Genomic DNA, 15,151 nt, shown 5'->3' on the forward strand with positions numbered 1-15,151 from the left:
AGGGCTGGTAATTTTTTCAAGGTCATCGGTTAAAAAATGCACAACAAAGACTGAAAATCAAGCGATTCAAACTGTTCATTTCCCTCAACATTTTTCTTTGCGTGAGTCAAACCCGAAGCCACACTGCTATGTAAATAATTAAATGGAATGTTATTTGATGTCGATAGACAGGATGGATGCGAGTGGAAGGTACAATTCGAGACGACTTCCGGATCCGATGAGTTGCTTCAGAAAATTGCTCGACAGTCAAAGTGAAAATTCCTCGACAGCTTTTCTCTTTGTTTACGCCATCCTATTTGGTGTGGGTCGTGCAAAGACGGTAGGACAGGGCTCAGGGTAATTCCGGTCTCGTCGAGTTGCCGCTGCGATGTGGTCTACCGGAGGGTCTCAGTATTGTCAAGAAAATTTTCCCAAAAAAAGGTCGTTACCGAATAGGGTGAAAAGTTTGGAATTTTGAAATAATTTCTTTAAACACTTGCATTTCGACATTGCATTTGGAATTTTCTTGCTTCTGTTGTAACAGGCCATATTTTCAAGAATTCTTTGGAACCTACTCTTTATAGATTGGAAAAATAATTAGTTTTCTTGGAAGAATCACAAATTCTCTTTGGCGAAATAATATTGTTAATACCTTAACAACTCGATTCATAAAGTGGCACTCGTGTTAAGATGGAGGGAAATTCTATCCGCAGTTTCACCCCTGTCACATTTCAATGTCCCCTTGAAGGCAATTCAGGTGAGAGAAAGTGCCAATGAAATGCCACAGGTATGTGATATCCTCCATCCTCCCTATCGTCACGGTCATGGTATTCTGTTACGTAGGTGTGTGTATTCGACAAGGATCAAATCTCGCAACGTTACCGCAGAATTTCTATTAGGTGGTTGGTTGGGTTGTATTTCTACCTATAAAAATAACACTTCGACCACACGATACCGCATTCCGCATTTTCGATGAGGATACTCTCGGATGCAATAAGTGCCATGATCGTGGGGAAAGCTTTGGCTCTTGTCGACCCATAGCACGCAGACCCATTAAGGGCTGACATCTTTATCAGCAGAGAAGGCAATTCAGTTTTGTTGAACCATTTTTTATGAGTTTTGCGAGCTGATTTTCAACCTACGAACCAACATAAGAATCACTTTCTCATGTTATTTAGTTTTATCGATAAAATTCATAATAATTCTTGGAATTATAGAGCCCTCTTCCACCACCGACAAATAATCTGTTCCATTCAGCACGTAGGTGAAATCGTTCTAGAATAATGTCGTACATTTTGTAGTGCTTCTTTCAAATGGGGCAAACAACGCCACAATTCTCAGTAGTTTCAGGTCCCTGTAGCATGTGACAATTGAGACACACAACAGCTATTCAGAGCGAAAGAAGTATCTTAACAAGTATCATTTCTGTAACAACGTGCTGGTCGAGTTTCAAGCTTCAGTTCTCTTTAGTAGTAGTATTATATAAAGCCAATTTTATCCTCCGGGACTGGAGCAAGAGTTTGTTTTGTGAAGAAAGCATTTGTGATTGAATTGTATAAGCAAAGTGCATTCAAGTGGCAAATTGGATTGAACCTAATGCCGGATAGCTCCGATAATGTCTCAGCACAGGAAAATGCGTTACTGCAGATGTCGATCTAAAAACTATCACCGCATGAAACCGGAAAACGTGTGATGCTGTTAGTCCACAAAAACCAAAAAGCCACATCAATCTCCGATGGTAATTATTGCAAAATATTGTTATGGAATCACTGTTTCAACTATTTGCTACAAGCTCAAATAAGATAATTTTTGTGATAATTTTCCGGGAGATATCATGTCATAAAAGGGAGAACAAATGTTCGGTTTACAGCTTCAAGTAACTTTTATGACTTTCTTAGGTAACATAGCAAAACATCTGGTAACATAGCTGTTAAGTTTCGTTTCCGGTTAAATAAAAGACGTGTTGTTTGCTTGCTGGTCGATACAAAAGTCCCCTTTATTATTTCTCTCTCGAACATCTCGGAATTACTCTGTCCTCTCTTTCGTAAGTTTGCTCTCGCTTGGAGGTGGATGCTACACTGTTAATTATTTCTAACACTTGATCACTACACTCCTCCTTCTTTCATTGGTCTTGAACTCTAACTGATCCTAGCTGATAATCGTTCAAATATTTCGGTCGGTTACTGATTCGTGAAGGTCGTTGAATTGTTTCCTCAGGTACTGAAGCTTGTTGTGGTTCGATGATTTCTGTCACTGTTGATTCGCGATTGTTTAGAGCTGGTAATTTGTCAGTTCCTCCTAATTCCTCGCCAAGTGGTGCCATTAGTGGTTTCAAGTGAGCTACATTCCGATGAAACAGCTTCCCAGTTTCATTTGACCGAAGTGTGCAATCCGTTCCTGATCGCGTTGTAATGGTGAATTCCTCTGGGCTGAAGTTAGCTGAAAGTTTATTTGCCTTTTGCATTCTTTTTGCCACTACTTTATCTCCTTCCTTAAGTGTGCAATATTTGGCACCTCGATGTTGATCAGAGTATTCGGCTTCTTTCAGCTTCTTTTCCCGATCACGATCCTGTATCTCTTCCGTCATTTTCATTCCAATTCGAGGAAGTGCAGGCAGTTTGTCTCTAAGGACTCTTCCAAACATTAATGCCGAAGGAGCTACCCCAGTTGTTGAGTGTGGCGTTGAATTGTACATTAACAGGTACATTCTTAGTTCCCATTTCCAATCGGATTTATTCGATTCCTGACTAATTTGCAAACGTTTTTTCAAAGAGCGATTTGCACGTTCTACTTCACCATTGGCCTGAGGCCAGTATGGTGTTGTGCGACACATTTCGATTCCGTAATCTTTGCAAAATTGTTGCAGTGACTCGCTCACGAATTGCGGGCCATTATCGCACTTTATCGATTCTGGAATGCCGTATCTACAGAATGTTTCATGTAATGCCTCAATAGTCAGTTTGGCAGTAGTTTCCCTCATTATAATCACTCTGGCACACAGTTGCCATGGTCTTTCTTTTTGGCACCCCGTTGTCATGACCATCTTCTCTCTGCACACAGTTGCATCACACATAATTCTTGGCAAACGGTTGCCTTGCTCTTTCTCACACTGACACACAGTCATTGTTATCCTTTTCTGTTTTTTTTTTTTTTTTTTTTTTTTTTTTTTTCCCCCCCCCCCGGCACACCGTTGCCGAAGTTATCTGAATTTCCATACTTTGAAACCCATTGCCGTTTACTTGGCAAACACTTATATAGTCACATTTTGTTTTGAAAATCATAACTATTTTTCCCTTTCATATATTCCAGCAAAACTCTCACAAACTGTTACATAAACCTAGAGTGGTCAGCCACTTTCAGAATTTCACATATTTTTCTGCACCTGTCCACCATTTTGAATATTGCATCATCCCAAAATCTATTTTCAATCGTTATTTTTTTTTTTTCTTTTACCTGTTTTGCATTTTGTCGAAATTTCCACAGAATCACTCGTGCAACACTTTAATTATCTTGCACACGATCACAATTTACTCTCGTCGCCAAATGTTAAGTTTCGTTTCCGGTTAAATAAAAGACGTGTTGTTTGCTTGCTGGTCGATACAAAAGTCCCCTTTATTATTTCTCTCTCGTACATCTCGGAATTACTCTGTCCTCTCTTTCGTAAGTTTGCTCTCGCTTGGAGGTGGATGCTACACTGTTAATTATTTCTAACACTTGATCACTACAATAGCTACAACCTCGGACACAATTTTATTTGGAGAAAATATTATAAAATCATTGCGATGTGATAGCTGAAATGTCATATAATAATTGTGACGGTATAACACATGGGCTGACAAGTCCCAGGCCTTACACATAGATGGTGCTAGTTTTATTGCAGTCACCTTTTTTCAATTAATACTAACATTTAAAAGACAGCCGTTGAATTCCGTAATATTCTATTCATTAGTTTGTGAGTTATTGTGCCAAGAGTGACGCCAAAAGAACAATAGATCAAAAACAATTTCGTATTTTACTGTTACACTGCTTCTTGATGGAAAAATATACCGTTCAAGCGAAGCAATGACTTGGAAAGTGTTATGGAGACTCCGCTCCATCAGAAACAACTACAAAACGTTGTTTTGCTGACTTCAAATGTGGTCATAAAGACACCGAAGCTGCAGACCGCAGTGCTCACTGTTGACCAAAAACGAGAACGTGTTGATGATTCTGAGCAGTGTTTGGCCATGCTTAAACGTAACATTGCGGAATGTTTGCGTCGATATGTAACAATGGATGAAAAATGGATTCATCACTTCACTCCAGAATCAAATCGATCGTCATCAGAGTGGACAGCAACTGGTGAACCTCATCCAAAGCACCCGAAAGCACAACAATCGGTTGGAAAGGTTATGGCCTCGGTAAGTTGGGATGTGCGTCCATTAACAGTGAATATTATATAGTGTTATTGGAGCATTTGAAGGCTAAAATTGGATCCCAGCGACTACTGGCTGTTCGCAGACATGAAAAAAATGCTCGCCGTTGCTCTTGATGGAGATTACGTTGATGGATGAAGTTACTTAATTTTGAACCAAAAAAATCGTGCTCTCTTTGTTAGGCCCAGGACTTTTCAGCCCATGTGTTATCTTATGCCAAAGATACAATTGAGTACTGATTATACAATATCATTGGAAGATTGTTAGTAGAATTTGTATTTAACGAGGAATCTAATTGCCGGCAGATATATGATGCGTAGAAGATGCGCATGGATTTGTCTAAGTGGGCTAGTTTTTCTACATGAATCGTTATAAATTTTTTGCTAAATGCTAAAAATTAATTATATATAAATCATCATCCATTAATTAGGAATAAGTCACTGTAGTAAAATTTGATTTTTCATAAGGTCACTCTTAAAATGTAATCACCATTTCAGGTGCGGGTAGTGCCTAACACTTCTGGAAAATCATTTATTTTTTTCTTTAAAATTCCATACAGTGAAACATTACCAGAATATTTTGTGAAATTTTCAAGCCTATCGGAACAAAACTCAGCAAGTTATGGGCTTTTATCTTTGCTTATCTCATATACTGCAAAGAAGTAAGAGCTCGGCACACAGGCCCAAGATTTCTGCTTCGATTGGCTGAAAAATTTGACAAAACATTCTTGAAATGTTTCATTATAACAAAATACAAAAGAAAAAACATGATTTTTTTTAAATGTTAGAGCTCCCTAGATTAAAAAACTGTTTCCTTCGATTTTATGGACAAAAGGTATTTTTCTCGAAAGCAGGTTTTGAAAGTCCGTGCCCATCGTAATTAAAATGCTATTGTTATAATTTATTTTTCAAATTTTGCACGAACTTTCTACATGTAAAATACTTGACCCCAACGTTTTCCTTTTCGTTGTTTGTTACTAATGTTGTTCGAATGATGCTTTATATTATACAAAACGTTTGAGTTTATTTTATTGAACGATAGCTCTGAAAAATCACATTTTCCACCAAATAGAATTTAAATCTTGAAATCCTCGAATTTTGAGTCATATTTTCAAACCATTTGGGCTGTAACTAAAATAGCAATCAAATATGAATGAATTAAATCGTTCTAAGAAGAAAAAAATCAAAATTATTTCCGTTTAATTCCGCTATATTTAAAAAATCTTCACTTATTTCGCTACACTAATTTCACGTGATAATAACAGACGCAGATATCAGAATTTTGGTGTGCTAGTTGAAAACTTCATCAGTATATCAATTCTAAATCTGTTAGAAGTAAAATGGGATGAGAAAAAGCTATTCGTTCTATTTCAGGTAAATCATTTATTGTATTATTGAATTTGCTAAGTTAATAAAGCAAAGTCTTGGCATTACATGCCCGTTTTGTGGAATTCGGCCTTTCTGTTTTATCAACAGACTTCGCTTCAGACGATCCTACTAACGCGCTAACAATCCTTCCAGGTCGGGGTTCGAACATACGGCAACTGGCTTGTAAGACCAGCGCCGTATGCATTAAACCGCCAACCCGGGCTAGTAGGTAGTGAATTAGAATGTTTATGCATTACCTATGTTAATTCGTTCCTTATATTTAGGCCAGTCTAGGACTAGTCAGGAGAATTTGTTTCTAAGGATATGATTTAATAAAGACTTTTAGTTTCCAAGGGTTTGAAATTTGTCTTAATATTTATGTGTCATTCGTCGTAAATTCATGATCTTCAAAAAATGCACGTTTATCTACTTTTGACTTGAAGTGGTATGATTATCCCCTTTCCTTTTCTTTAGAAGCTTTGAAAAGGTCTCCGAAGTGCTCTTTAAAACGGATCTGTTCATTTCGTTTGCATAATGTATTTTTTATCCCAATGGAAACAAATATGGTTATATGTTACTAAGTTTTGAAAATTCAAAAGGGTTTTTTTCGGTTTTCCTCACTAAAAACAAGTGTCTTGAGGAATTCATTACATCATTTTCATGTTTCAGACTGGATTGAAACATGAAAATGAGAATCGCATGAAGAAAAGTCTACTTTTCCTTCAACCTGCCGCGGGAGGTGCTCAATATGTCTGCTATTTAGAATTAGTTTTTATTACTTATTTTTGTTTCCTACTTTTTTTGTATTTCTCATATAGAAAAAAATGGATAATTTTTCTACCGGTTTTTAGAATGCTTCTCTTAACGGCTAACGCTTCAAACAACCTAGGAATAATTGTCAGTTAATTTACAATGTTCGGCAAACAGCCATTGCTGCAAAACGCAATAATAGTTTCTTCGCTTTCGTAAAGTAGAAGATCGAAAAAGGAATATCAGTTTATTTAATACGTTTTTCCAACGATTTCATAAAAGAAACTGATGTTCTTTTTTCGAATTTTTATCTTGCGGAAAAAAAGAAAACTGCATGTCTGTTGATTAAAATATATATAAATAAATAAAAAGAACCCTAATACCAAATAAATGTTCTATTGAAAATCCGATTGACCAATTTTAAGTTCGCTTAATAAAAAAAATTGTATTTTTTACCGAAACACCAACAAAAGATAACCTCAATATAGGAAAACGATATAACTCTTAGAATCACTCAAAATTATTCCCACTGACAGATTCGACACGAGGCTTGTACACTGATTTCACCACAAAAAATCGTGTATGAACATTTATGTTTTGGGTTCTTTGGCATAATAATAATAATACTTACTTTTGGTCCACACTCACATTTCAGTACCCACTGAACATCGACAAATTTGTTCTCGATTTGAATTTGGTGCGACTGTAGCATCTCCTGGTCCAGTGGATCGATCGAAGCGCTATCCCACAGATCATATCCATGTTCGATGAATTCGAATGGATCGCCAGAGCTCAACGGACAGAGAAGTTCAACCTGTGTGTTACATGGAAAAGAATTAAATTGTACTATTGTTTCCATAACGACAGTATAACTTGCACTATTTTATTCGATACCATATCAGAACTAATCATTTATAATTAAAAGCTTAAGATAATAAGTTTTCTTGGTTTCGCTCTACCAGGTATAGAAAATCAATAAAACTAAGCATATTTTCGTATAGCGAAAGAGAGAAAGGAAATATGTTGGGAGTAGGGTATTATTGATAGTAGTATACACTACAATGCAAAAGTTTGGATGCTTTATTCTATAGAAAGGTAATAAAATTCCTGGAAGTCCCATATTTTAATACATCTCGACTCAGCTCGTCGAGATCGGAAAATATGTGTGTGGGCACCTTAAAAACCTTATTTTTCTCTCCTCACAATTTTATCGGAGATGTCAAAACCGATTTTAGCAAACATAGGCTTGTTTGAAAGCTTCTATTGAATTGTGGATCAATTACGAAGGCAAGTGGCTAACACTTCCAACAAACCGCATTGAAATAAGTGCATGTCAAAATACAACCGCTCTTCTTTAAATCAATCGTTCATGGAATTTAACTCTTCACCCGTGCAAAACAAATGGTTTACAATTGTATAGATGTGTGCACAGTGTTGTCCAAATGGTTGTGTGTTATGTCTAATGGCTTGTTATCCTTCTAACACAAAAGGGGTCAAAAAATGAGTCAAGAGCAACACAATCAGGCCCGTATTCAGGATTTCATTTCGGGAGAGAGATAAAAAAAACAATCTTGCTGATGATAGCTTCGCCATAAACATATCTACTTGTAAGAAAATCTTGATATTTTAATTACTACCGAGACTAGACTTATATAAGCAGACACACGTGTAGGCATGAGACAGGAACCTGTGACGACCTTGATATTTAGTTAAAAGATTACTTTAAAAGTGATGACCATGAAGGAAAACAAATTGATATGTTGTGCAGTGGTACATAGTACTACTTATATAATGCAATGCAGTATAAAACCATACAACATATAATATAATAACATAAAATAATATAAGACTACAATATATGAAATAATATGCTATGATACAATATAACAGTTAATGTCGCAGTGTAAGTTATGCTTTTCTAATAATAATAATAATAATAATAATAATAATAATAATAATAATAATAATAATAATAATAATAATTATACATGATGTGATAAACAATAGAATTATATGTTGTAATACACTATGATAAACATTGCTCTTTAGAATGGACTTAACTTATAAGTCATTTCGCACCCTCTCATTCTGCTACTAACACAGAAGGCGATAGCACCCAGTCGACGCCGTTCTATTGACCAAATGTCATCATAGACACACGGGGAGGCATGAGATAGGAACTTGTGAGGACTTAGTTATCTCACCATTAGACGACCTGGTTATGGGTCTAATTCTAGGTGCGTCTTAAATACCTTCTGTGAAAGCGTGTTCGCAGATTCTTAAGTACATAGAAATTAATAATAATTTCATGAGTCAATATTAAAAGGAAAGAGCTCGATTTTTATATTCCTCATGCAATTTAGTTCCATAGATGAAAATTAAATTTGGTCCTTATTCTAATTCCGGTTCCGGAATAGTAGAGTAATGGGGGTCAAAACCAGAGCTGCTAAATGTCACTATCAACGAGCAACTTTGCACGACGAAGATTGGAAAGTTTATGTGACTGGACTGCTGCCAACTAGGCTCTACCAATCATCATATATTGAGTGTCTGAGAGCCGATCTGTTATAACTTAAATTCTCTTGATATTATACTCACCAGGACGCTCATTGATTGCCGATGCGATTGATATTATCTTCATTTCTCCTGTCACTGCTTGATTACGATGTGACTAAATATTAATCAAGCAGCATACACATTGAATTAAATTCATGTACACCAATAAACTCCGAAATCCGATGACTTTTTACAAAGAACAATTAACTTTATCAATTTATGTTTATGTTAGTACTCTCATTTTACTTCAATAGGGAATAGGAGAATGAGAGAGAGAACAAAATGCGTCACCTGTCTTTGACTGAGTATACTTCTACTTGGTCATTGAACTATCGAGTATCTCATTTGACAGACACTTTGACCGTACCGATTACAGTTGACGATGATTTTAGTCAGTCTGTCAAGGTCAAGGTCAATTTGCAGCTCTGGTCAAAACCATCAATTTCAAGTGTGAGTGAACATACAGGGTCCGGCACTCGAAGTGTAACCAATTAAAAAGGCCATAAATTCAGTTTGGAAAATTACTTTTACTTAATTCAAAGTACAAAATGTGTAAAAATAATACAAAATTCAGAATCAATTCACTTTTGCTCGATATGACCACCTTTTGCCTTGACTATGGCCTTGAGACGGTCAAAAAACGAATCGCAAGTTGCCGAATGTGACTTGCAGGTATTTAGGCCCACTCGCGGACAATAACTTTTTTCAGCGCCTCGAGACTGGTGTATCTTTTAGTTCGGACTTTGCTCTCCAAAATAGCCCAAAGAGAATAATCCATTGGATTCGCATCTGGTGAATTCGAGAGCCATTGTGTGGACGTGATGAAGTTCGGAACGTTGTTTTTCAGCCATTCTTGGTTCACTCGAGCTTTGTGAGACGGTGCCGAGTCCTGCTGAAACGTCCATAGTCTGCCACCGAAATGTTTGTCTGCCCAAGGCTTCAAAGCAACCTCCAGAATACTTTTCCGATCATATGTCACATTTACCTTGACGCCAGGCTCAAAGGTCTGAAGTTGGTTACACTTCGAGTGCCGGACCCTGTATACCTTAAAACTACTGAGTAAAATGTTCCTCCGATTTCCACGATTTTGCATTGAAAATAAATGACTTCTATCCCAATATAATAATTAATTTCATCGATACTCAACTTTCGTTTCCTGAAATATAGAAAGATAGGTGTTGAAAAATGGGCTTCTGTGGTACAGTCGATTAACTGGCGTGCTTTGTGATCTAATGTTTCTCGGTTCAAGTCGCGCTGCTGCTATCGATCTTCGACAATTGTATAGCATCGGTATATATTCCTCCAAGAGCACTAGTTGGATAGCGGCAGCTTAATGAAATGGTCGAAGCCCTTTCTGCTCCACAATTGATTCTGGGAGATTTCAATTCGCACGGAATGATGTGGACTTCCGTTTACAATGATAGCAGATCATCTTTAATATATGATATTTGCGACAATTTTAGCATTATGGTATTAAATATAGGTAGTATGACACGGATCCCAAGACCTCCTGCACGTCCAAATGCATTAGATTCATCTCTTTGCTCGACTTCAATTCAACTAGATTGCACCTGGAAAATATTTCCTGATTTACACGGTAGCGATCTAATAAATTCCTTGCGTACCCAAGGTAGACTATTCAATGTACCAGTTCGAGACATTCTTGCTTGTCGTACCTTCCATACATGAAACTTCTTTTTCATTTCATTAGGTCCATTGGAGTTCCAATTTAAATTTTATTTTATGTTCCTTTTTCTTTCATGAGTTCAAGCTATCTTATATTGAATAAAGGTGATGACCTGATACAAACAAACCTAGATAGTTATAAGATCATGTACAAAATAAATGTATTTTATTTAATGTAATTTTTAATAGCAAATCCGTTGATAAAAACAGTGTTTAGATTAACTAATGAATACCAACATACTAATATGATATTCGAAATGTATTAGGTTTAAAGTACTATGTTTTGTGGATGCCACGGCGAAGAAAAACTTATGTATATTGTCTATGAAATAAATGATATTTATGAAAGTGTTGAAAAACTTTCTCAATTTGGCTTAAAACTGTTTATATTTTACTGTCTTTTTGTCTATATTTTAAGTTTTTACTTTTTTTTATTAATATAAAAAATAGGTACAGAATTCGCTCGAACTTTAGAAAAATTTTCCGAGGCCCGGAGGACTAGTCGCAAATGAAATGTCTTTCCGTCACCCAGACAGCTATTGAATGGTTTTAAGATCGGATGTTGACGTTTTGAGTTATACACCATTTACCATTCGACTCAGCTCGACGAGATCAGCAAATACGTGTGTGACAAATAATTTCACTCAATTTTCTGGGAGATGGTTGAACCATTTACTACAAACTCAGATTCATAAAAAAATAAACATAAAACAAGGTTCTTGAATAACGTTTGTATCCGACTTCTGATTGCGGAACCACAGGATGATATGTTAAATTAAAATAGTATTACTCATTTTTCTCGTAGATGGGTAAACCGATCTAAGATTCAAATGAAATCTAGGAACCATGAAAGATTATAATGAAAGGTCTTAAGATCCTATTGAACATCTCGCTTTTTAGTCATTTCCAACTTCCGGTTTCGGCGATATAGGGTGATTAGTATAAAAATGTCCATTTCACATAAATTTATCTGATTTATAGGGTTTGCAGATTTAGATTGTCGATAACCAAATAAATTTATTTCAGTTTTAGTGGTATTTAGTTTTCGATTTGGAAGGTACCCAAAAATTTAATTCGCACTACGATTTCTCAAAGATGCCTACACTGATTTTCAAACAGTTTGAATCATATGTAAGCTATACAGCTCCTGAGGTGGATTTAACTGACTTCGGCTTCACCGATTTTAGAATTCTAGTTCCAGTATAGAATCGTTTCTCAAAGCTCAATCGTTTTCTTAAAAAAAGGCCAAATCAAATTTCAAAAACAAAAATTCAAATTGAAGGATTTATGGTTCCATACAAAATCAATGAATATTTACCGATTCTGGAATTACAGAGTGATGAGTTTTTAAAATTCAAACCGATATAGAAGATGACAATCCAAAAAAGCTTTAAAGTTGGACTCAAAAATATTGCAATTTATTCGTCATATTAATTTATAGCTATACGAATCTTTGTGGATTACGCTGGTTCCTGAAAACCGGTTCTGGTAGTATCGTAAATAACCGTAAACTCTAAAGTGGAACTTACTTCGACATCTAATGAATTGTTCAATCGATTATTACACGTTTGGATTCAAATTCGATCCGATTTGCAGTTTACACATGACAGGGTAATAAGTGAATAGAACTTGAAACGCTTGAAACGACAGTCATTAAAATAAAGTCATGAGAACTAAAACACCGAAGAATATTCATGCAAAAAACACATGCGGATGATAAAAAAATGGTATCATCCCACTGCTAGGTGGATTAAGCACATTTTTCACCTATTATGCCAAAAGTAGTACAAGTTATGCTGCCATACAAATCAACTTCATTATCGGAGGAGACTTTTCTTGAAAATTTTAAAACTAAATGTACCCATTTATATTTTTTTACATAACCTAATACAAAAGTAAAAATCTGTCTTAATCCACTTAGTGGTGTAATGATGCCTTTCTCATATTACTTATACCATCATAGATATTACTGTGGAATTCGCTAAAACAACTGTTCATTGAATAGAAATAGAAAAGTTTGATCGGACCTAATCTAATAAACTCTGCAAATCCTGTTTACCCTGTAGTTCTGGTACTGGAAGTAGTATCCACAAGAACTTTAAGAATTCCGTATGAAACTTTAAGACTTTTTTTTTTGAACCTATAAGTATGTGAAAATCGATTTGGCCATCTTGAATGAAAGCGAGTGAGATCCTTTTTGCAGTTTTTAATCACCATTTCCAATTTCTCCAAAACCGGAATTAGAACGGTATTACTGCACTACCGGTTGTGAAAATTGCAAATTTTTTCAAATAAATTTGAATTTAATGACATTCGTTTATTCTTTTGGTTGCATTTATCATAGAGTAGCTAAAATTTTTATCAACCGCAGCACCGTCTTTTACCAATATCAAACCAGTACCAGACATCCGTAACCGTTTTTTCATAGAGTGTACGAGATAGAACAAAGCACGTATCGTTCATTTTGTGTTTTCTTCTTCTTTTGGTGTTGTACATATTTTCAATCTATATGGCGATTTGAAAAAACGGAACCGGAGGTAGGACCCGAATGAAATTTCAAAGTAGCTTTAAAGATAATATGAGCTTCACTTCAAATCAAGAGAGCATCGCAGAGAAATCTAAGTGAGTTGTATTTTTTTTTCACCATTTTCGGTGCTTCCGGAACAAGAAAAGGGGGGAGCAGTAGTGTCGAATTAAATTTTTATGTCCACAAACTTATAAGTTTTGCGAACTAGAAGAATTTATCAGATAGTTTCTTGGGATTTGTACCTGTTTTTGAACATCGTTTGTGAAAAAATACTAATGAAATTGGTAGTTTCCCACTCACGCTTTAGTTCCGGAACCGGATGTCGGATCCGGATAAAACGTTCTAGAAATTTTTAGTAAACTATTAGACCTTTCATTTAAATCATAGCTTGTGAAAATCGGTTGAGCCGTTTTAGAGAAAATTGAGTGCACACTTTTTTCTCTAATTTTTACATGTTACCAACTCCGGAACAAGAAGTCGGATCTGAATGAAATTCAATAGCAGACCATGGCACCATTAGGCCTTTCATTTGAATCTAAATTTGTGAAAATCGGTTCAGCCATCTCCAAGAAAAGCGAGTGTATATTTTTGTTACACACATACAGACACGCGGACACATACACACACAGAAACATTTGCTCAGTTCGTCGAGCTGAGTCGAATGGTATATGGTATATTCTTTTAGAAAATAGTTGGGATTTTGCAGTAATCATAAATATATAATCGCTGTATCTTGAGAACGGTAGTAATTAGCGAGTACTTGTTTACACAATTTCGATTGAAAAATTTTCGGAGAACATTTAAAAAAATATTTGAACAATTATTGGTAATATTTGGGAGACGGGTATAGCGTGATGGGAAAGTTGACGCTTGGTTCGATTCCCAACCTCGCAGTTTTGTCGTGAATACGACTTACTTTACTATGGGGTGCCTTTTCAAAATTAGCCATATGAAAGAATGGGCAGAACTTAATCGTGAATATCTCGACTTGTATTAATGGCAGCAACATAATTCTTCCACTATTTCATCAAAAATATGATCAGGAATTTAGGATAATATTTTGAACAGTGTGAGATAACCAAAAACAACACAAAAATTAAGTTTTCTCAAAATTTGAAAACAATGCGGAAAACTCTTTACTTTCGCTTGGGTTTTTCGCGCAAGGACGACGATTTTGAGGTAGTCAGGCACATATTTTCAACTGAGTGCGTATAAAAGGGGAACCGTGGTGAAAATCGATCATTTCTTTTCGTGCGTTCGATGAAAGCAGACGTCGTGGGAGTTAAACCTTCAACCAGTAGCGACGGAGAGTGCACCTTCTGCGTGGTTTAAACCTCAAACGCTCAGGTCGCAACTCTCATTTGCTTTTCGGTAGTCGTAACGAGAAGTTCTAGTTTCAGATTTTAGTTCCGCAATATAGGTTTATAATTCAGAGCCTGCGTTTTGAAACTGGATTCTGAAACTGTATTCCGGAACCGATTTGAGTTTTGAAATTTCAGTTCTAGAATTGAAACTGGATTCTGATTCTGTTATTGGTTCTAAATTTAGTTCTTGAACTCAGGCTCCAGTTCTTTATTCCAGACTTCTTCTATTCGGTTCTTTTTAGAACCATAATAATACTCCTAAAGAATTATGCGGAATTTTACTTTACTGTACTCTATACAACCCATTCTGGTAGTAATGGCGAAAAATCGTCTTCAAGTTTCAGAGCTTAGTTCCGGAATATGGGTTTAGAATTCATAGTCTGCGTGCTGAACTATTTCAACTCGTCACTCTTCATCTCGCTTTCATAAAAATTTCTTCTCAGAGCCACCATTTTTTTATTATAAAGAACTATACTGCTTATTTCATAATATTTAATTGCGTTTCAG

General features: G+C 35.9%; 1 protein-coding gene across 4 annotated transcripts in view; it reads right to left on the reverse strand.

Annotated features, from left to right (window-relative positions):
- Window positions 1–15,151, reverse strand: part of LOC131435937 (uncharacterized) — a 316,170-nt gene that overhangs the window by 18,058 nt on the left and 282,961 nt on the right. For all 4 annotated transcript variants that reach the window (XM_058604244.1, XM_058604242.1, XM_058604245.1 and 1 more), the window contains one exon: window positions 7,143–7,325. In XM_058604244.1, the coding sequence (XP_058460227.1) occupies window positions 7,143–7,325 (183 nt within the window). The remainder of the gene's footprint in view (window positions 1–7,142; window positions 7,326–15,151) is intronic.

The sequence above is a fragment of the Malaya genurostris genome, chromosome 3 (assembly GCF_030247185.1).
Source record: "Malaya genurostris strain Urasoe2022 chromosome 3, Malgen_1.1, whole genome shotgun sequence".
NCBI classification, from domain to species: domain Eukaryota; kingdom Metazoa; phylum Arthropoda; class Insecta; order Diptera; family Culicidae; genus Malaya; species Malaya genurostris.